At 44.5% G+C, this 22,969-nt stretch overlaps 2 protein-coding genes and 1 non-coding gene across 3 annotated transcripts; 1 reads left to right on the top strand and 2 right to left on the bottom strand.

The window, feature by feature from the left end:
• The first annotated feature begins 12,630 nt into the window (after positions 1–12,630).
• TRNAR-UCU (transfer RNA arginine (anticodon UCU)) lies at positions 12,631–12,703 on the top strand. Its single transcript has one exon. It is a non-coding gene; the product is annotated as a tRNA-Arg (tRNA).
• Positions 12,704–13,912: 1,209 nt separating this feature from the next.
• LOC123147652 (UDP-galactose transporter 1) lies at positions 13,913–16,697 on the bottom strand. Its single transcript, XM_044566912.1, has 5 exons — positions 16,239–16,697; positions 15,340–15,589; positions 15,054–15,261; positions 14,539–14,770; positions 13,913–14,445 (listed from the first exon to the last, which is right to left on the bottom strand). The coding sequence occupies exons 1-5, from the start codon at positions 16,347–16,349 to the stop codon at positions 14,233–14,235; spliced, it is 1,014 nt and encodes a 337-aa protein (XP_044422847.1). The 5' UTR covers positions 16,350–16,697; the 3' UTR covers positions 13,913–14,232.
• Positions 16,698–18,754: 2,057 nt separating this feature from the next.
• On the bottom strand, positions 18,755–22,315 carry LOC123147651 (PHD finger protein EHD3). The gene is made up of 6 exons (XM_044566911.1): positions 21,913–22,315; positions 21,442–21,633; positions 21,019–21,330; positions 20,341–20,430; positions 20,150–20,197; positions 18,755–20,060 (listed from the first exon to the last, which is right to left on the bottom strand). Exons 1-6 carry the CDS (start codon positions 22,051–22,053, stop codon positions 19,146–19,148), a joined length of 1,698 nt encoding a protein of 565 aa, XP_044422846.1. The 5' UTR covers positions 22,054–22,315; the 3' UTR covers positions 18,755–19,145.
• Positions 22,316–22,969: the final 654 nt, after the last annotated feature.

Raw genomic sequence — 22,969 nt, 5'->3', positions numbered from 1 at the left:
ACCCAAACATTTCGGGAAACATTCGGAACCCCTTCCGGTGAATTCTGAAACCCTTCCGGTGACCAAACACTATTATCCCATATATCAAACTTTATCTCCGGACCATTCCGGAGTTCCTCGTCATGTCCGTGATCTCATCCCGGACTCCGAACAACATTCGGTCATCAACATACATAACTCATATAGTACTATATCGTCAACGAACGTTAAGCGTGCAGGCCCTATGGGTTCGAGAACTATGTAGACATGATCGAGACACCTCTCTGGCCAATAACCAATAGCGGGACCTGGATGCCCATATTGGCTCCTACATATTCTACGAAGATCTTTATCGGTCAGACCGCATAACAACATATGTTGTTCCCTTTGTCATCGATATGTTACTTGCCTGAGATTCGATCGTCGGTACCTCAATACCTAGTTCAATCTTGTTACCGGCAAGTCTCTTTACTCGTTCTATAATACATCATCCCGCAACTAACTCATTAGTTGCAATGCTTGCAAGGCTTATAGTGATGTGCATTACCGAGTGGGCCCAGAGATACCTCTCCGACAATCGGAGTGACAAATCCTAATCTTGAAATATGCCAACCCAACAAGTACCTTTGGAGACACCTGTAGAGCACCTTTATAATCACCCGATTACGTTGTGACGTTTGGTGGCACACAAAGTGTTCCTCCGGTAAACGGGAGTTGCATAATCTCATAGTCATAGGAACATGTATAAGTCATGAAAAAAGCAATAGCAAGATACTAAACGATCATGTGCTAAGCCAACGGAATGGGTCAAGTCAATCACATCATTCTCCTAATGATGTGATCCCATTAATCAAATGACAACTCATGTCTATGGTTAGGAAACTTAACCATCTTTGATCAACGAGCTAGTCAAGTAGAGGCATACTAGTGACACTCTGTTTGTCTATGTATTCACACATGTATTATGTTTCCGGTTAATACAATTCTAGCATGAATAATAAACATTTATCATGAAATAAGGAAATAAATAATAACTTTATTATTTCCTCTAGGGCATATTTCCTTCACTAGGTGCATCTAAATTATTTCTCTGAGAATCTTGCTCAATTCTCTTAGGGTGGCCTTCAGGATACAAGGGTTCCTGAGTCATTCTACCAGTTCTAGTAGCCACTCTAATAGCATAATCATTATCTTTACTATTCAGTTCATTGAGCAAATCATTTTGAGCTTTAAGTACTTGTTCTACTTGAGTGGTAACCATAGAAGCATGTTTACTAATAAGTTTAAGTTCACCTTTGACATTAGCCATATAATCACCCAAGTGTCCAAGCATATTTCAATTATATTTCAATTGTCTACCAAAATAAGCATTAAAATCTTCTTGTTTAGCCATAAATTTATCAAACTCATCTAAACATGGGCTAGCAAATTTAGTAAACGGGATTACAGCTTTATCATATCTATAGAGAGAATTTACCTTTACTACCTGTGTTGGGTTATCAAGACCATGAGTTTCTTCAATAGGTAATGAATTAAGATTATATGTTTCTTCAACAGGTGGTAAATTAAGACCATGTATTTCTTCAATAGGAGGTAAATTCTTAACATCTTCAGCTTTAATACCTTTTTCTTTCATAGATTTCTTTGACTCTTGCATATCTTCGGGACTGAGAAATAGAATACCCCTCTTCTTCGAAGTTGGTTTAGGAATAGGCTCGGGAATTGGCTCCGGAGGTGTCCAATTATTTTCATTTGTCAACATATTATTCAATATAATTTCAACTTCATCCGGTGTTCTTTCCCTGAAAACAGAACCAGCACAACTATCCAAGTAATCTCTGGAGGCATCGGTTAGTCCATTATAAAAGATATCAAGTATTTCATTTTTCTTAAGAGGATGATCAGGCAAAGCATTAAGTAATTGGAGAAGCCTCCTCCAAGCTTGTGGGAGACTCTCTTCTTCAATTTGCACAAAATTATATATATATATCCCTTAAAGTAGCTTGTTTCTTATGAGCAGGGAAATATTTAGCAGAGAAGTAATAAATCATATCCTGGGGACTATGCACACAACCAGGATCAAGAGAATTAAACCATATCTTAGCATCACCCTTTAATGAGAAAGAAAATATTTTAGGGATGTAAAAGTAGCGAGTTCTCTCATCTTTAGTGAACAGGGTAGCTATATCATTCAATTTAGTAAGATGTGCCATAACAGTTTCAGATTCATAACCATGGAAAGGATCAGATTCAACCAAAGTAATTATACCAGGATCAACAGAGAATTCATAATCCTTATCAGTAACAAAGATAGGTGAAGTAGCAAAAGCAGGGTCAGGTTTCATTCTATCATTTAGAGATTGCTTACTCCATTTAGCTAATAATTTTTTAAGTTCGGTTCTATTTCTGCAAGCTAAAATGGCTAAAGAAGCATCTTGATCAAATACATAAACCTTAGGAATAGCAAGTGGTTCTTTATCATCACTTTCATCAATATCATCAGATTCAATATTTTCAATCTCTCTAGCCCTAGCAAGTTGTTCATCGAGAAAATCACTAAGTGGCATAGTAGTATCAGGCATAGAGGTAGTTTCATCATAAGTATCATGCATAGCAGAAGTGGCATCGTCAATAACATGCGACATATCAGAACGAATAGCAGAAGCAGGTGTAGGTGTCGCAAGCTTACTCATAACAGAAGGTGAATCAAGTGCAGAGCTAGATGGCAGTTCCTTGCCTCCCCTCGTAGTTGAGGGATAGATCTTGGTTTTTGGATCTCTCAAGTTCTTCATAATGACAAGCAGATATATATCCCAAGTGACTCAAAGAATAGAGCTATGCTACCCGGCAATAGTGCTAGAAAATGGTCTTGATAACCCACAAGTATAGGCGATCGCAACAGTTTTCGAGGGTAGAGTATTCAACCCAAATTTGTTGATTGGACACAAGGGGAGCCAAAGAATATTCTCAAGTATTAGTAGCTGAGTTGTCAATTCAACCACACCTGGAAACTTAATATCTGCAGCAAAGTGTTTAGTAGCAAAGTAATATGATAGTAGTGATAACGGTAGCAAAAGGTAACAGTAGTAAAAGCAATGTTTTTGGTATTTTGTAGTGATGATAGCAATAGCAACGGGAAAGTAAATAAGCGAAGCACAATATATGGAAAGCTTGTAGGCAATGGATCGGTGATGGAGAATTATGCCGGATGCGGTTCATCATGTAACAGTCATAACCTAGGGTGACACAGAACTAGCTCCAGTTCATTGATATAATGTAGGCATGTATTCTGAATATAGCCATACATGCTTATGGAAAAGAACTTGCATGACATCTTTTGTCCTACCCTCCCGTGGCAGTGGGGTCCTTACGGAAACTAAGGGATATTAAGGCCTCCTTTTAATAGAGAACCGGAACAAAGCATTAACACATAGTGAATACATGAACTCCTCAAACTACGGTCATCACCGGTAAGTATCCCGATTATTGTCACTTCGGGGTTAACGGATCATAACACATAATAGGTGACTATAGACTTGCAAGATAGGATCAAGAATACTCATATATTGATGAAAACATAATAGGTTCAGATCTGAAATCATGGCACTCGAGCCCTAGTGACAAGCATTAAGCATAGCAAAGTCATAGCAACATCAATCTCAGAACATAGTGGACACTAGGGATCAAACCCTAACAAAACTAACTCGATTACATGATAGATCCCATCCAACCCATCACCGTCCAGCAAGCCTACGATGGAATTACTCACGCACGGCGGCGAGCATCATGAAATTGGTGATGGAGGATGGTTGGTGATGACGATGGCGACGGATTCCCCTCTTCGGAGCCCCAAACGGACTCCAGATCAGCCTTCCCGAGAGGTTTTAGGGCTTGGAGGCGGCTCCGTATCGTAAAACGTGATGGTTTCTTCTCTTTGATTTTTTTCTCATCGAAACTCAATATATGGAGGTGGAGTTGGAGTCGGAGAGGCAACAGGGGGCCCACGAGGTAGGGGGCGCGCCCCCCACCCTCGTGGCAAGATGGTGGGCCCCCTGGCCTTCATCTTTGGCAGGTATTTTTCTTATTTTCTGAAAAGTGTCTCCGTGAAGTTTCAGGTCATTCCGAGAACGTTTGCTCCTGCACATAAATAACACCATGGTAGTTCTGCTGAAAACAACGTCAGTTCGGGTTAGTTCCATTCAAATCATGCAAGTTAGAGTCCAAAACAAGGGCAAAAGTGTTTGGAAAAGTAGATACGTTGGAGACGTATCAGTTGCTAGTAGTGTTGATTACTCCTTGTAGTTGATGCTAGTTGGTTTATTCGGTGGAAGATCATATGTTTGGATCCTTAATTATAATTAATACTCCTATGATCTTGATCATGAATATGCTTTGTGAGTAGTTATGTTTGTTCCTGGGGACATGAGAGAAGTCTTGTTATAAGTAATCATGTGAATTTGGTATTCGTTCAATATTTTGATGAGATGTATGTTGTCTCTCCTCTAGTGGTGTTATGTGAATGTCGACTACATGACACTTCACCATTGTTTGGGCCTAGGGGAAGGCATTGGGAAGTAATAAGTAGATGATGGGTTGCTAGAGTGAAAGAAGCTTAAACCCTAGTTTATGTGTTGCTTCGTAAGGGGCTGATTTGGATCCATACGTTTCATGCTATGGTTAGATTTATCTTAATTCTTCTTTCGTAGTTGCGGATGCTTGTGAGAGGGGTTAATCATAAGTTGGAGGCTTGTCCAAGGAAGGGCAGCACCCAAGCACCGGTCCACCCACATATCAAATTATCAAAGTAACAAATGTGAATCATATGAGCATGATGAAAACTAACTTGAAAACAATTCTCATGTGCCCTCGGGAGCGCTTTGCTTTATATAAGAGTTCGTCCAGGCTTGTCCTTTTCTACAAAAAGGATTGGGCCACCTTACTGCATCTTGTTTACTTTTGTTACTTGTTACCCGTTATGAATTATCTTATCACACAACTATCTATTACCGATAATTACAGTGCTTGGAGAGAATACCTTGTTGAAAACCGCTTGTCATTTTCTTGTGCTCCTCGTTGGGTTCGACACTCTTACTTATCGAAAGGACTATGATAGATCCCATATACTTGTGGGTCATCACTATGTCGTTGCATTTATATTTAGCTTCCTCATAAAATGTTCAATTTGTTATTTATAGCACATGACTAAGAACTTGTAGCGTTGTTGTAGTTAATTATAGCTTTTGATGCTTTAGAATTTGGTTGTTGTCTCAGTAGCAATTAATTCATTTGCACATTGATCTTTTTGAGAAGATATGTCATAATTAACATGTTTCTTTAGTTTTTCAAAATATGTGTTGGGTGATTTTATATGTTGCTAGAAACTCATTTCCCCTATAATTGTTACTAATCTAGTTTTAAATATTATAGGATGAACGAAAGTGTTCTTATCTGGAGTGGGTTGATCAAAAGTGGCCACAGTCTTTGAAGATGTGCCTAGCAAAGTGATGACCCACAAGTATAGGGATCAATCGTAGTCCTTTCGTAAGTAAGAGTGTCAAACCCAACAAGGAGAAGGAGGAAATGACAAGTGGTTTTCAGCAAGGTAATTTCTGCAAGCACTGAAATTGTAGGTAATAGGTAATTTTGATAGCAAGATAATTTGTAATGAGAAAGTAACGCTAACGGTAAATAAAGTGCAGCAAGGTAGCCCAATCCTTTTGTGGCAAAGGACATGCCAAAACGGTTTCTTATAATAAGCAAAACGTTCTTGAGGATACACGTGAATTTCATCTAGCCACTTTCACCATATTGGTTTAATTCATGTTCGCTACTTTAATAATTTGATATGTGGGTGGACCGGTGCTTAGGTATTGTTCTTACTTGAACAAACCACCTACTTATGATTAACCCCCTCGCAAGCATCCGCAACTACGAGAAAAGTATTAAGATAAAATCTTACCATAGCATTAAACTTTTGGATCCAAATTAGTCCCTTAAGAAGTAGCGCATAAACTAGGGTTTAAGCTTCTATCACTCTAGCAACCCATTGTCTAATAACTACTCCACAATGCATTCCCTTGGCCTAAATATGGTGAAGTTTCATGTAGTCCATGTTCACATGAGACTACTAAGGGAATCACAACATACATATCATCAAAATATCGAACACATATCAAGTTCACATGATTACTTGCAACAAGATTTCTCCCGTGACCTCAAGAACAAAAGTAACTACTCACAAATGATAATCATGCTCAAGATCAAAGGGGTATTAAATAGCATAATGGATCTGAACATATAATCTTCCACCAAATAAACCATACAGTAATCAACTACAAGATGTAATCAACACTACTAGTCACCCACAGGTACCAATCTGAGGTTCCGGTACAAAGACTGAACACAAGAGATGAACTAGGCTTTGAGAGGAGATGGTGTTGTTGAAGATGTTGATGGAGATTGCCCTCCCCAATATGGGAGAGTTGTTGGTCATGATGATTGCGCTTATTTTCCCCTCCGGGAGGGAAGTTCCCCCGGCGGAATCGCTCCGCCGGAGGGAAAAAATGCTCCTGCCCAAGTTCCGCGTCGAGACAGCGGCGCTCTGTCCCAAAAGTCCTCTCCTTATTTTATCTATGTCAAAATGACTTATATACCATAAGAGGGGCACCAGAGGTGGGCCGAGGAGGGCACAACCCACCAGGGCGCGCCCAGGTGGGTTGTGCCCACCTGGTGGGGCCCCTCTGGTAGTTATTTGCTCCAATATTCATCATATTTCCAAAACAATTCTCCGTAAATTTTCAGCTCATTTGGAGATGTGCTGAATAGGTAACTCTGACATAGCTTTTTCAGGTCCAGAATTCCAGCTGCCGGCATTCTCCCACTTTGTATAAATCTTGCATATTATGAGAGAAAAAGTATTAGAATTACTCCATAAAGCATTATTATGCATAAAAACAATGTAAATAACAGTAGGAAAACATGATGCAAAATGGACGTATCACAAAGCTGAAGGAAATATGCCCTAGAGGCAATAATAAAGTTATTATTTATTTCCTCGTATCATGATAAATGTTTATTATTCATGCTAGAATTGTATTAACCGGAAACATGATACATGTGTGAATACATAGACAAACAGATTGTCACTAGTATGCCTCTACTTGACTAGCTCGTTGATCAAAGATGGTATGTTTCCTAACCATAGACATGAGTTGTCATTTGATAAATGAGATCACATCATTAGGAGAATGATGTGATTGACTTGACCCATTTGGTCAGCTTAGCACTTGATCATTTTAGTTTACTGCTATTGCTTTCTTCATGACTTATACATGTTCCTATGACTATGAGATTATGTAACTCCCAATTACCGGAGGAACACTTTGTGTGCTACCAAATGTCACAACGTAAATGGGTGATTATAAAGGTGCTCTACAGGTGTCTCCGATGGTACTTGTTGAGTTGACGTAGATCAAGATTAGGATTTGTCACTCCGATTGTCGGAGAGGTATCTTTGGGCCAACTCGGTAATGCACATCACTATAAGCCTTGCAAGCATTGTAACTAATGAGTTAGTTGCAGGATGATGCATTACAGAATGAGTAAAGAGACTTGCCGGTAACAAGATTGAACTAGGTATTGAGATACCGGCGATCGAATCTCGGGCAAGTAACATACCGATGACAAAGGGAACAACGTATGCTGTTATGCGGTTTGACCGATAAAGATCTTTGTAGAATATGTGGGAGCCAATATGAACATCCAGGTTCCGCTATTGGTTATTGACCGGAGATGTGTCTCGGTCATGTCTACATAGTTCTCGAACCCGTAGGGTCCGCACGCTTAAAGTTCGGTGACGATCGGTATTATGAGTTTTTGTGTTTTGATGTACCGAAGGCAGTTCGGAGTCCCGGATATGATCACGGACATGATGAGGATTCTCAAAATGGTCGAGACGTAAAGATCAATATATTGGACGACTATATTCGGACACCGGAAGTGTTCCGGGTAATTTTGGAGGAAACCGAAGTGCCGGAGGGTTACCGGAACCCCCCGGGAGAAATAATGGGCCTTATGGGCCTTAGTGGAGAGAGAGAGAGAGGGTTGGCCTAGGGCAGGCCGCGCGCCCCTCCTCCTCTGGTCCGAATTGGACTAGGAGAGGGGGGCGGCGCCCCTCTTTCGTTCTCCCTCTCCCCCTTCCTCTCCCCCTCCTAGTAGGAGTAGGAAAGAGGAGGGTCCTACTCCTACTAGGAGGAGGAATCCTCCTCCTGGCATGCCATAGAGGGTCGGCCAACCTCCCCCCTTTCTCCTTTATATACGGGGGCAGGGGGCACCTCTAGACACACAAGTTGATCATTGATCCCTTGGTCGTGTGTGGTGCCCCCCTCCACCATAATCCACCTCGATCATATCGTAGCGGTGCTTAGGCGAAGCCCTGCATCGGTAGCAACATCATCACCGTCAACACGCCGTGGTGCTGACGGAACTCTCCCATGAAGCTCTGCTGGATCGGAGTTCGTGGGACATCATCGAGTTGAACGTGTGCTGAACTCGGAGGTGTCATGCGTTCGGTACTTGCATCGGTCGAATCGTGAAGACGTTCGACTACATCAACCGCGTTCTCATAACGCTTCCGCTTACGGTCTACTAGGGTACGTGGACGATAGTCTTCCCTCTCGTTGCTATGCATCACCATGATCTTGCGTGTGCATAGAATTTTTTTTGAAATTGCTACGTTCCCCAACAAAAGCTCTGGAGCATGTATGAGAAAGAGAACAGAGATAGGCTTAGAGAAAGTGTTGTCAACGCTGAAGAATATTTCAAGATGCAGAAATAAAGAGGAAGATGAAGAATGAGCTCAGATTTTTTAAATTGGACTTTGCTAAGATGGTGTTGGCGAATGAGGAGACACTTTTCCAGTTGGTCAGTGCAAAACAGGTTCTTACTGAACTAAAAGCAGAGGTGGATAAGACGAGCCTGACTGATCTCGATTAGGGAAATGAATATATTATTCTAATATTGTTCTTATGAAGATGAACTAGTTATATGATGTATTGTGTTGTTTTCAGGTAGCTATCGTATTGTGATGTTAAAATATATTTATGCGGCTCATATGAAATTGGCAAACAGATGTTCGATATGAAATGTGAATTTGCATAAAAATTATTAATTGTAAACTAATAAACCTGCTAAATGGGTCATGGAACTTTGTAAACGGTTCTAGCAGTAAAAGCGGTTGTGATGGATAGCTCAATGTCATACAATTTTTTCATCAAATCGACAAATCGTGTGTGATGTAGTTGAATAAAAGCAAACGGTTACACCTATCATACACGAGGCTATATATAAAACTGTGTGGGGTGTATATACGAACAGAAACACTTTTTCTCGGCTAACTATGTGGGATGTACATACGAACAAAAACGTACTTCTTGGATTGACTGTGTGGGATGTACATAAGAACGGAAACGTATTCCTTGAAATGACTGTATGGAATGTACATACAAACGGAAATGTTTCTTGGCTCTGTGGGATATACTTACGACCGAAACCAATTGGGCATGTATAATTGTATTTGATCCCTCATCGTTGCACACGATCTCATTTTGCCCAGCGTGTGTGACCGGAGGGCCTATCCCGACGATTTTTGGATCATGTGGGAAGAACCCCCTATCACACACACTCACTTGACGACGGTTCAGAATGATGTCGCGGAAAGGCGTAAAAACGGTTTGTATAGCAGCTCGCTGTACTAGTGAAAGTGTCGATAATTTCGATTGGCGTTTCGAAAGGATAATGCAGGTTAGGGGCCTCTCATCCATACACCTTTATAGAGTGTTGGAGAGCTTCGCAAGACCAATCTAGCTTGGGGAACTAATCTTGCACTAGTGGAGAAATGACTAGCCATAATTTTTGTTGGTGGCGCGCCATTTCCCAACAATGCGGGAACTAATTTTTTTCAAATAGTTGTGGCGTAGCTATATTTGGTATGACATTGATATGACCTTAGTACTGGCGTTGTATTGTTTCGTCACGCCATAGATATTTGCTGAGTTTTTTTTCTTCTATTAACTACAGTTTATTATGGCATGGCCCATTAGGCCCACGCCAGCACTATTCCATCTTCTAACTACCCTATCTAGACAAAAAAAGCCTAAGTATGATTCACCCCATCGTCTTTTTCACTTCGTCCCCCTCTCGACCTGCATGCCGCCACCACATCCCGATCGCAGCACTTGTTGCCGCCGGACCAGCGCGACCGACGCCACCTTCGGGTGAGGAGGTGAGTGATACGTCTCCAACGTATCTACTTTTCCTAACGCTTCCTCTTGTTTTGGACTCTAATTTGATTGAATGAAACTAACCCCGGACTGACGCTGTTTTCAGCAGAACTATCATGGTGCTGTTTTTGTGCAGAAATAAAAGTTCTCGGAATGGAATGAAACTTTGCGAGGAATTTTTATACAATAAATAAGAATTTCTGGAGCCAAGACCTATCGGAGAGGGGCACCTGGGTGGGCACGACCCACCAGGGCGCGCCCCCTCTCCTGGCGCTCCCAGGTGGGTTGTCCCCATCTGGTGGCCCCGCAGACCCTGAAACCAACGCTATAAAATCCTATTTTTCCAGAAAAAAATCAGGGAGAAAGAATTATCGTGATCCACGAGACGGAGCCGCCGTCACCTCCTGTTCTTCATCGGGAGGCCAGATCTGGAGTCCGTTTGGGGCTCCGGGGAGGGGGATCTTCGTTCTTCATCATCACCAACCCTTCTCCATCGCCCATTCCATTATCCCCACCGGGATTGAGTAATTGCTTCGTAGGCTTGTTGGTTGGTGAGGAGTTGGATGAGATTATCATGTAATCGAGTTAGTTTTGTTAGGGCTTGATCCCTAGTATCCACTATGTTCTAAGATTGATGTTGCTATGACTTTGCCATGCTTAATGCTTGTCACTTTGGGCCCGGGTGCCATGATTTTAGATCTGAACCGTTTATGTTATCACCATTATATCCATGTTCTAGATCCGATCTTGCAAGTTATAGTCACCTATTACGTGTTATGATCCGGCAACCCCGGAGTGACAATAGCCGGGACCACTCCCGGTGATGACCGTAGTTTGAGGAGTTCATCTATTCACTATGTGTTAATGCTTTGTTCCGGTTCTCTATTAAAAGGAGGCCTTAATATCTTTTAGTTTTCAATATGGACTCCGCTGCCACGGGAGGGTAGGACAAAATATGCCATGTAAGTTTTTTCCATATGCACGTATGACTATTTACGGAATACACGCCTACATTATACTGATGAACTGGAGCTAGTGCCGTATCGCCCTAGGTTATAACTGTCTCATGATGAATATCATCCAGCAAGTCACCGATCCAATGCCTACGAATTTATCTTATATTGTTCTTGCTAAGTTACTACTGCTATCATCACGGTTACACTTGCTATAAAATTACTGTTATCACTGTTACCGTTGACGTTGCTGCTATCACTACCATCAAAACTACCATATTACTTTGCTACTGATTACTTGTTGCAGATAATTAATCTCCAGGTGTGGTTGAATTGACAACTCAGCTGCTAATACCTTTAAATATTATTTGGCGCCCTTTGTGTCGAATCTATAAATTTGGGTTGAATACTTTACCCTCGAAAACGGTTGCGATCTTCTATACTTGTGGGTTATCAGTGAGATCACCCCCCCCCCTCCCCTCGCGCATCTTCTTCCCCTCCCCTAGCGTCTTCCTCGTCGGAGGACACCATGGAATCCATGGTATCCGTGGATTTTTTTTGTGTATAAAATTATTACTGTAGAATTATATTTGCTAAGGTCACACGAAGGTGTCACTCATCCGTTCGTTGCGAAAGCTTTGGCATTGTAGGATGACGTTATATTTGCTAAGTTTCGAGGCTACCCGCATGTGATAATGGAGATACATTGACATTACCTGGTCTATCAATGCACTTCTCGTTGTAGCTCCCTGTTGGTTGTGGCGATGATTCTTTTAGAAGTCGGAGAGCCTGTTCCATCATTTTGAACTTTTGTATTTCAACATGTAATTAAACAGATTAGCCAAATCAGCCATCTCCTTTTTTTGTTGAATCAAGCTCTCTGAATTCCCCACAAAAAATAAGTCTTAGCTAGAACAAGGATATCAATTATGTTCACCCGAACATGGAATAAATTTAGAGTAATGTCCAGTTCTTCTGACAGCTTATGGCATAAGGTACCCACTTCCCAACTTATCTTATTACAGAAGTCACCAAAGCCCCCCAAAAAATTGAGGGTGGCTTTCAAAATAAGTTGAGAAGGGGACAACTTATTTTGGCAGCCACCAAATAAATTGGACTTAAATAGAGTAGGATAATGGATACTTTGTCACATAACATGTAAAAAAGAATCATACACATCCGCATATAATTTAAATGAACTAGCCCTGTAAGTGCAAAAGACACATGATACAAAACCAGCCTGAGCACTACATCATCATATAGTCATATAGTATTATTAATCTGAAAAACTTCCCCCGCAAAAAAAAACTGTAAAACTTATAAGAGCTCTTGGCGACCAAAGAATCCGGAGGCTTCAAACTTCCAAGGCGTTCAAATCCCTATGTCAAATAAATAAGCTTGAAAAAGTGCAACACAAGGCGCTCGTGGCCTAATGGATAAGGCATTTGACTTCTAATCAAAGGATTGTGGGTTCGAGTCCCACCGAGCGTGACTAATTTTTGCTGTTTCTGTTTAATTTCCCCCCTTATCCACACTTATCCATTTCTTTCGTACAAATACGACACAGCAAAGCTGAGTTTCCCGATGCTGAGTTTACACTAAATCAAAGAGACATTGTTTACCAGCAAAGCTGAGTTTCCCATTTCTTTCGTAAAATAAAAAGCAAAGCTGAGTTTACACTAAATCCATGAATCGGCAAAGAGACATTGTTCACCAGCAAAAATAAAAATAAAAAATAGACATTTGTTAGTGCTCATTATGGATGATGGCTCAGGCGCTCGAAAATTCCCGGGCTGTTTGCGAGGCGACATCTTGAGGATCCTGTGCTTATACTAGAGATAACATGTTGTAAGCGAAATTGGGCTAGGTCCCATTTGTGTTCCCTATGTAAAAATGTTGAAACTGGGAGACCATTGTTTTTCATGTCCAGTTTCTACGGGTGGTTCGGGGATCTGTTGGTGTTGTGCCAAATACTAGTAGTTGTTGTCTTTCTTCTCTGCTAAACTTCTTATTGGCTTCATGTTTTCCTCCCGGTGGGGATCGTTTGTTCATGCTGGGCATTTCTGCTATATGCTGGGCTCCGTGGTCCGTGGAACACAAGAAACATGGATTACCTTTGATCATCATGTTATGTCTTCTCTTAGGTAGTGTTCTGTGCTTGTTCCTCTGCTGATCTGTAAGAACTTGTTATTTTTGTTTTTAATGTTAAGGTGATAAATTTCTCGGTGCTGGTTGTTTGTCGTGGCTTGTTTTTGGTTCTCTCTCTATATACATTTTCCTCTTCTTTCTTTGTGTGCTATATGTTGCGAATATCCATTTCTAAGCCTAGGCTCATCTGCACCCGGTGAAGAGAAAATTCGAAAACAAAATTGCATGGAAGATAATTTGATGCGTGAGGTGCGCTTCAAATTTCAGATTATTTGAAGTTCAGGCAGAAACGATACAACACCAGTGTTTTTTTTTTGAATTTTCTGTTCATCGCGGATGTAGCTGAGCCTGGGCAGCGAATCGCCTCGTCCTACATGTTTCAGCTGTGGTGTTGTATCGTCTTCTTTTTTTTCAATAAATTTGAAAATGGTTGGTGTTGTATCGTCTTCTGTTTTTGCAGTGATGAATATATTTGAAAATGGTTCAGGCCCGCTGTTGCCTGCCATGGTCACCGTCAACAACAAAAAAAAACACTTCGGAGGAAACAAAAAATTGTGCCCAAATTTCAACAGCAGTCTATTAGCGTCAGTAGTCAGATGCTACTACAAGCAGCATCCTGAACAATTTATACTAGCACAAGAAAGTATTTGTCCAGCAGCACAGGCCAAAAAATGTCTGATCAGTTCCACGAAGAACAAACCGTGTGCAGCAACTGACATGAAACAACAGCGAAATTAAGTCGGGTGGATCAAGTACAGCATCGTTACCAACACCAAAATATGTATCCTACGAAACTTTGCTCTTTCTAACCCCAAATGCTGTGTGTTCATTATTATTCCTATGATTGTCAAGAGCGCCTATATGTCCTGCTGCTAGATCTTCTCTTGCTTTTCGCCTACAAGGGGGAGCATCTCCAACCGGCTTCTCGGGGTGCGCGGGCTTGGGGAGGCGGCCTGCTGGGAGATCAAATGCCTCACATAGCCGTAGAAGGTGCAGCCGACGAGCGTGATCCCACACCCCACGGCGTTCATGGCGGAGATCGGGTTCCGGAAGATCATCCAGGAGATCAGTACCGCGACAGCCACCTACAAACCGATCATGGTACCAGTTTGTCAGTGCCAAACTTGGACTGGGGAAGCAGAACAAAGCGGAATAGAGCCTCACACTCTTACTCTCACCTTGAGATTGCCGGCTACATTGAAGGTCACCGCTGTCGTTGAATGGATAACATAGAAGATGGAGAAGTTCAGGCAGAAGGCGAGAACTCCCGAGGTGATTATGATGACCAGTGCAGGGACGGTTGACTCGTATGTGTACAGCCAGTTGATTACGCCGCTCCCTTCGAGTACGATCGCTGGTATCGATAGTATCATGGTGGCAAAGGGTGCCATGTAGTACACTGTGTTAATGCTGCAAAGAAGAAAAAGAACAGCAAATCACCTCACTAGAAGGAAAATGTGCAAGATCGTACTTGATTGCGGTACTATAAAAATAGCAAGAGATTCTACATAATAATAATGATGACAGCAGCGGTATTTATTCCATTATCTATGATAATCTCTGATGACAATTACTATGAAACATCACATGACAACAGCCACCCTTCCCCTACACCTTAAATTCTTTGTTGTAAAACTGAGACAGATTGGTATGTAATCATTTCTTCTGTAAACTGATCAGATCAACTGTTTACCTGTCAAATTTGTATCCATGGAGCAGGGATTCTGCCAAGATGGTCTTTGTAGATGTGGCAAGGCAGCCAACCATGGCAGCGCAAAAACCAAACATATTGAAGCTTAGTTCAGTTACTGAAGTTAAGAGGATTCCACCCACAATTGGAATCAAAGAAGCCCATATGCGCCACTCAAAATATTTCCTCCAGACCAACCACTGCAGAATAACTGTTCTTCAATGAATCAGAATATGCGACAGCAGTCGTGAAAAGGGCATGTTGAATGGAGAGCAAGAAATGGGAGAACCTGTTGTTGCAGGAGTGAAGGATTTTATGGTCTGCATGAAAGAGACCGGGATGTACCGCAGGCTGATATTTCCCAACACTATGTTTATGCAGAACACAAATGACATGGGGAATATCCTTTTCCAGCGATCCTCGGGGGCGACCTCGATGAGTGGTTTTACTTTGAGCACTTTGATTGCGATATAGGCTCCAATAGAAGAGCATATGAAGTGGACACACGACACGGTCAGAGGGAATTTGAACTCCAGTTTCTGCATCGAAGAAAAACTTCAAATCATCGAGAGCAAGGAGCAGATAATTTCTTTATTAACGAGGATAATTTCTTTATTAACGAGGATAGTGCCAGTGCCAGCAGCAGGATGTTGTATATTTCTAGTCCAAGAAATCAGACTTGTACTTGACAACTGAATGCAAACATAAAATAAGCCCCCAAACAAAGATGGTGGAAGAAGCCCAGGGGGAATATTCATCCATATGTCACTGGAGGTGAAATATGTTTAGATTCATCTTGTTGTCAAACATATCAGTACAAAAAAAACTCTGAATGAAGCCTGAAACCTGGCATGTTGGTTTTTTAGATCATCAGGGCATGTTGGTTTTTTAGATCATCAGGGCATGTTGGTTTACCCTCTAGTTTAACTCTGAATAAACTAGCAATCAAACACATGAACGAAAGGAAGGACTTGAGGTTTTGTTTCTCCTCCTAAAAGTTCTTTTTTTACCATTGGCAAGGAAACCTAATCCGATAACTCCTTTTTTTTTACATTCGTGGCATGATAAATCACTAGCTAATCTGCACCTGAAGGCACGGATCAACCCATCAAAACACGAGGAGGCGCACATGAGGATGAGGAGGAAATAAAAGGTAAATAAAAAAGGGGGATGGAGAAGAGTTGGGACCTGGAAGATCCACTTGTTGATGATGATGACGGTGACGTTGAAGCCCCACCATTGGAGGATGGCGAGCACCGCCCGGACCGTCGCCACGTTCCCCATCTTCCCATCCTCCATCGCGCCTCTTCCGAAAGAAGATGAAGAAGAAGGCCAAGGCCCAGGGAAGAAACCGAAACCGGCCGGCGTTCCGGAACCAATTAATCAATAATCAATTAATCCATCGAAAACTCCTCTCCGGACGACCCATTCTATAAGGCATCGGCGGTTCTTCTAGAAGGTTCTAGAAAGCCGAGAACTTGAGGCGGCGCCGTCGATCTCTTGAGAAGAGAAGGAAAGACACGAGATATGGGAGAAAGAAGAGAAGAGGGTACACAGGCCAGGATTGGTCCTGGTTTTAGGTTGAGAGCTCGGTTTGTGTGAAGGAGGGAGAGGAGAGGCTCTTCCCTGTCATCATGGAACGCGTTACTGCTTTCCTTACCTTCACGTCATGCTTCTATCCTGGCCTGGACACGTGGCATGCGAGATAATGACAGACGATTGCAAACGAGATTCGCCACTGCAATTAGCAAACAATTTAACTCCTAGGATTTGCCGCTCCGAATCTCCTGTCAAACCCTGCAGTAGCAGTACAATGCAATGGGCTTTAGAGTAGGCGTTTGTAAAAGGGAAGTGTTTACAAACGGCGCACCGGCCGAACCGTTCCGCCGGTTCGCACGCCACGCTGGCAACGCGCCCGCGCGATCCCCGCCTCCTTCCTTACGTGCCTCCATCCCCTACCTTCAGCCTACGTGCGCGCACCTCCCCTCCCCCGAGCTGCGACTGGGCCTCCACGAACTCCATCGCCGGCGGCCAGGCGCTCCCTCGCCGGCCGCCATGGCTGCCTGCTGCCATGGCCAGATCCATCCCTAACCTACAGCCTTCAAGGGCGCGCATCCCCTCCCCTCCTCCTCCTCCCGGGCAGCGGCTGGGCCACCACAAGCTCCATCGCCGGCGGCCAGGGCGCTCCCTCGCCGCCCACCATAACTGCCTGCCCGCCATGCCCGGATCCACCCCGCGTATAGAAGTGTTGCAACCATCACCTAAAAAGCTTCAACGGCCATTCAAAAAAGCTTCAACCATAGACATAGAAAGCTTCAATGGCACTGCACAACAAGGGGGAAGCTGCAACCATAGTTGAATTTTGCTACCACCGGCGAAGCTTTTTGCTACATCCATCAGGCGGAGCTCGGACCCTCGCGACGACGACAACGATGTTTTGCTGCAACCGTAGCAGGATTTTGCTACAACTAGCATGTTTTTTGCTACCACGGCAACCGGCGGAAGCAGCGACCAGCAATGCTTTTCCAGCAAATGATTTTTGTCCCGGCAAAACCCAGAGCTGGAACCAGCTTTTGTTTTTGCTACAACCTGCAAATCGAGAGCTGGAACCAACAACATTTTTGTTGGAATCAAAAGAAGCAGGGGCTTCAACGGATGTACGTCAGAGCTGCAACCAGTGCTGAAAAATGCTACATCCGGTAGCCACGAAAGCTACAACCAGCTTGAAAAATGCTTCAACTGGATATGAGGTAGTTGGGGGTCGGCATCTCGCAGCGACAAAAAGCTGCAACCGGCTTGGAGGAAAGCTACAACGCGCTTCTAAAAAAGCTTCAAACCGAGAACGGCTAGCTAACAATGGTGAGCGGCGGCGACGGAGCTGCATGGGCGCGCGGTGCTGCGACGGGCACGCGGCGAGCTATGATGGCGGACTGCGACAATGCTGGAACCCTCACCCGGCGGTGCTGCAACCAGAGGGAGGGAGACACGCCCGGCCCGACGGAGCTGCATACGGCGAACGCCCCAGGTGAGCTGCGACGGCGAGCAGCCCCGGCGAGCTGCGACGGCGAGCTGCGACGGCGAGCGGCCCCGGTGAGCTGCGACGCGGCGTCCAAGGGCGAGCACGAGGAGGCTGACCCGCGGAGATCCGTTTTTTTCCTGCGTTTACGCGTGCGTGCGGGAGGAAGAAGAAGCCGGGGGCGATTCGTTTTTTTTTCCTGGATCCAACGACCCGCGCGGCTCACATCCAACGGCCTGGGCTAGATCGGCCGAAACTTTCGGCCGGCGCACCGGCGCCTATCAGCGCCCTTTGTAAAACCATAAAATTGTGTTTTCTTAAGCACCGATGCGTATTTTATAGCATAGACCTATTGCTTATATACTCCCTCCGTTTCTAAATACAAGTCTTTTTAGAAATTTCACTATAAAGACTACATTCGGATATATTGGACGTCTTTTAGAGTATAGGTTCACTCATTTTGCCCCGTATGTAGTCTAGAGTGGAATCTCTTAAAAGACCTATATTTAAGAACAGAGGGAGTATATAATTATAATGTAAGGGTACGTTTTCGCAAACAACTCTCTAAGCACATTGCATTGTACTCTTACATTATAAGGTCCCAACAAATAAGTTTACCCATGCAAAAAGAAAAATCAGTTTGCAAAAGTAGGGTTCCTAGGTGTGACAAAATAACACAAAAATAGAGTTAGTTATAACCAAACAACAGCAATGAATAGAGATTGACAAGGTCGTATCATTCGTTCCTTACAAGAGTTACAATGGAACAACTGGCACTAAGTAAGTAAAAACACAACAAATCAAGTGATGTTTCGTGCAAATAATAATAATACAGCCTACATAAAAGAAGCGTTTCATCAGGCGAGACTTTCTAAGTGTCAACTACACAACTGACTGGCTCTGATTCAACTATTCAAGCCAGTGTATATATCATATATGGCCCTCCAAAGAGGGCCAAAGAATAATCATCGTCCCTTCCTTTTCCTTTACCCAGCAAAGCTTGGCCAAGCAACATCTTTGCAAAACGCTGCTCTGCTTATTACTCCCCTCTTGGCCAAGCAATAGCATCATCAACTAGGCTAAGCGTCGTCCGACTGGCTCGCACGCTTGGCGCTTATATGTTGTTGTTTCTTCAGGATCGACTTCTCGTACCTCTGCATCCCCTCCCTTGCCCGCCGCACGCTGCACAGCGGGCAGTACCAGTGGCCCTTGGGGACGCAGGTGCGCTTGGGCGTCATGCAGTACACGTGGTAGGCCTCGTCGCAGCCGTCGCACAGGGTGATCTCCTCGTCGTCCTTGTTCTTGAAGCAGCCCCTGCAGAGGCAGGAGGGGCAGTACCAGCACTCCAGATTCTTCTGCTTCTCCAGCGCGATCTGGCTCGTCCTCAGGCACCGGATGTGGTAGAACTTGTAGGGGCAGTAAGGGTGGCCACACACCAGGAACTGCTTGTCGTCGTCCTCGCACGTGCCACAGTGCTTGCACAGCTTCGACAGGGCGGTCGTGTACAGGTCCGGCTCATTCTCTTCCTCCACACTCGGCACCGAGCTCCCTTCTCTTTCGTCGGCTGCCTCGATTCCGCTGGCAACTTCAGGTGGTTCTATCTTCTTGACGACCTCAAGCTTGTCACACAGAGGACAATCACCATGCAGGCTGTCATGAACATTCTTCTTGGCGCCTGCAGACTTTCCCTTTCCCTTTCCCTTTCCCTTATTGCTGCTGCAGGCAGGACAGTGCCAGTTGTCCGGGATTTGTTTCATAGCAGGATGGAGTCGCTTCACACATTCAAAGTGGTATGTCGTGTCGCATCCATCACATATAAGGCTTTTTTCTTCTTCTGCACTGGTTCCACATTGTTTGCAAGTGCAAGTTCGACCAAGTCCACATGTCCCAGATCGCTTTGGTATTGTAGAATGACCGGAATCACATGGGGAGAACTGTGTGGTCGTATTTGAATCCTTCGGGATTTTCTCGACAAAACCACCCAGACTTGTTTCCTAATGAAATATGCAATCAGTAAAAATTATTAGCTGGATGTAACCATTTTAAAAGTGGCCAGCAAACTGTCCACAAACACACCAATTACCTCTATCCTGTGCTCAGCAGCAACCTCTACTTCAGAAACTCCAGAAGCCTGTAAAGATTATATCATAAGTGTTGCTCAGCAGCAGCATAAAGAGGAATTATAGCAACAAGTTAAGCATCAACAGCAGCTTGAGGTACAGTTGTCCGGAAATACATGTCTCTTAAGTATGGGGGTAAAAACTGCAAACTTACTTGCTTCTGATAGGAAGCTCGTGAAATGATTGGAAGATTGCTGGCTAGACTTGTCATCTCTCGGCCAACTTGTTCAAACTTCTCCCATATCTATATCATGCACAAATATACATACATATTAAAGTATTATTTGCCTGAATGTTTCATGGAATACTTATAGCAAGCAAAAAAAGAGATGAAAAGGAGAAAAGACAAAAAATAAGAAGAGCAGCACACATCTTCTGAGAGGCGTGGGAGGTGGAGCGCTACCGTCTACACAGCTCACCAAATCTAACCATTAGTTGATCTTACCCCAACACATTACAGTTGTTTTTCGCTATCTGTCCATTTTAGTAACGGAAGGAGGAAAATAAAACTTCCTCACTTGGATTAATACTCCAGCATTGAACTGCGCATGCAGAAGAATTATTCGACAATTTTGGTTTACGTGTGCTCACAGATGCCACGGTGAAAATACAGGGACCATTTGAGACACTACAGTGCATAAAAGGCCTACTCTAGGCTGCCAAGCAGAAGTGATGCTGGCGTGTCTCTATTTGATATCATAAAACACAGTAATAATCATAGTAAAAGAAGGCGCGACTAGGCTCTAGGCGATAGCAAAACGCCTAGCACTGAATTGTGGTAATAATCAAGAACACGGCTACTTTTTCCAATGAATGAATGAGAAATAGCTACCTGCTGGATGTGGTCGTTGAACAGAGCCGGGTTCCGTGCATAGTTTCCATTTCTCATGTTGGCGTCAATTTTCCCCAAATCAATGACCTCATGAACCTTACTCACATGGAAAGTTCCAACTAGCAAATCACACAACATGGCAAACTTCTCTGAGACAAAAATGTCAAGGAGAGCATTATTGCACATTGCTGTGTTGGCATCCAATGATGCTGCAATCGCATCTTTTAATGCAATAGAGGAGCTAATCTCTTTAGCACCTGCTACTCCAGCAGGATGCTCTTCTGACGCTCCTTGGCCTTTATTTAGGTTGCCCTGGAAATCACAGACAAATTCACTATCAGGGGAAATTCCTATCATAGACATTATACACAAGATTGCTTCTGTTATGAGATATATGTTCTGAACAAGAGCATTATTACTGACTTTTTGCACTGATCGACAGCAATTGTATCTGAGCGCATCTTGTATGCAGCACTGAATCCCTCCACCCTTATTTACACCTGGGGATTGCAGGAAGCCCTCCAACGTGTTCCTCCAAGTAATCCAATGTCTGGGCAGGATCTGGTGGCCATCTTGGCCAGAAGTACCGCTACAGGGGACGGTGGTGGCACAAGGCTGCACACAGAGCAAGCAAAGGAAAAGCACTGAGCATAGTTTTCAGTTATGCAGAACATCTGCAGAGGAAAAGATATTTCGTTTATTGGGTACAGAATTGCTGGGCGGCGGCAAGATTCATGGCATTGGAAGAACCTAGTTGCAAATCTAGGCGCTTCAAAATGAAAGGCGGCTGGTGGCGCCAGAGAGCAAAGACGGCCAGATATTCCAACTGCAACAGCAACAAGGGGAGGGGGGAAGAAGAAAGAAGACGAGCAGGCTAGGGATTGCAATGCTTACCGCTCCGGGGTCGGAGCTGGCGCCGCGGGTGGCCGTGCGGCGGCGCTTGTAGGTGACGAGAACCTCGGACGACGGCTGCTCCCCCGGGGCAGGGCGCTTGGGCGGGGCCGGCGGCGGGGCGGCGCCGTCCTGGGAGGTCATCTTCCGGCACGGCGGCCGCAGCACATGCCCAGCGCAGAGCGAGCCCGTGGCCGGAACCGGGAGCGAAGCCTCGGAGGGGGTGAGAGGGGACGAAGGCAGCGTGGGGGCGACTTTCTAGGGTTTCGGGGGGTCGTTGCGGAGGAGGATTTGGGTTGGGATCTCCCGGTGAGGGGAGGGGAGGGGGGCAGCGGAGCAGAGAGGAGCGGGACAAGGTGGGAGATGAGTTTTTGGAAGAGGAAAAACGGAAAAGGGAAAGCCAGACGGACGGACTGTTGGGCCTTCTGTCTGGGTGACGGACGGACGGCTATCTGTATGGTCCACCAAACAGCTTTGGACATATGCAATTCGGCACGGTCTCTCTAATTTGTATCCCCTCCGGTGCCGGTGTGGGCTGCATCCCCTCGGAGGTGGATGGCGGTGCGGGGGGCAGAGATCGGAGGTGGCCGGCGGTGGGACGGAGTGTAGTGCGACTGCAAAGGAGCAAGGGGTGACGATGGAGGTCCTGGATGGTCAGTGGGGTGAAGAGGAGCGGGCGATGGTCCGCGGGGAGGAGTAAGGGCAAAGGAAAAGGAGGACCGGCAGTCAATGGAGGGGCTCCTGGGTTGGGTAGGGTCGTCGCCACGGGAGGCGGCTGGCGTATGAGTAGCGGTGGAGGAGAGGCGGCGACCGGTGGAAGAGACGCGGAGCAAGGTCGCTCGCGACTGAAGAGGGCGACGGCCGCCTAGCGGTGGAGGAGAGACTCACGGTGGCAGTAAGGACTGCTCCGGCGGTGGCGTGCTCGTCCAAGAAAGAGAGGGGATTCGAGCCAAAAAAAGGCGAGCCAACGAGGCATGAGCGAGCGTGCTGTTTAGAGCAACTCTAGCATATGCTTTATATTCCTGCCCCGCAAAATAACCGTCGATATATGGGAGACGAA

The sequence above is a fragment of the Triticum aestivum genome, chromosome 7A (genome assembly GCF_018294505.1).
Source record: "Triticum aestivum cultivar Chinese Spring chromosome 7A, IWGSC CS RefSeq v2.1, whole genome shotgun sequence".
NCBI classification, from domain to species: Eukaryota; Viridiplantae; Streptophyta; class Magnoliopsida; order Poales; family Poaceae; genus Triticum; species Triticum aestivum.
This window is presented reverse-complemented; position numbering and strand designations above follow the sequence as displayed.

Bases quoted from the DNA above. Each gene is read 5' to 3' on its own strand.
- LOC123147652 (XM_044566912.1), bottom strand. From the start codon at position 16,349: ATGGAGGATGGGAAGATGGGGAACGTGGCGACGGTCCGGGCGGTGCTC. The intron at 14,771-15,053 runs GTAAACAGTTGA...TCTTCTTTGCAG, and splicing joins CATGGATACAAATTTGACAG to CATTAACACAGTGTACTACA. The intron at 14,446-14,538 runs GTGAGAGTAAGA...ATCGGTTTGTAG, and splicing joins ATGTAGCCGGCAATCTCAAG to GTGGCTGTCGCGGTACTGAT.
- LOC123147651 (XM_044566911.1), bottom strand. From the start codon at position 22,053: ATGACCTCCCAGGACGGCGCCGCCCCGCCGCCGGCCCCGCCCAAGCGC. The intron at 21,634-21,912 runs GTAAGCATTGCA...CTCTGTGTGCAG, and splicing joins CCAGCTCCGACCCCGGAGCG to CCTTGTGCCACCACCGTCCC. The intron at 20,198-20,340 runs GTAAGTTTGCAG...TAATCTTTACAG, and splicing joins GAGCTTCCTATCAGAAGCAA to GCTTCTGGAGTTTCTGAAGT.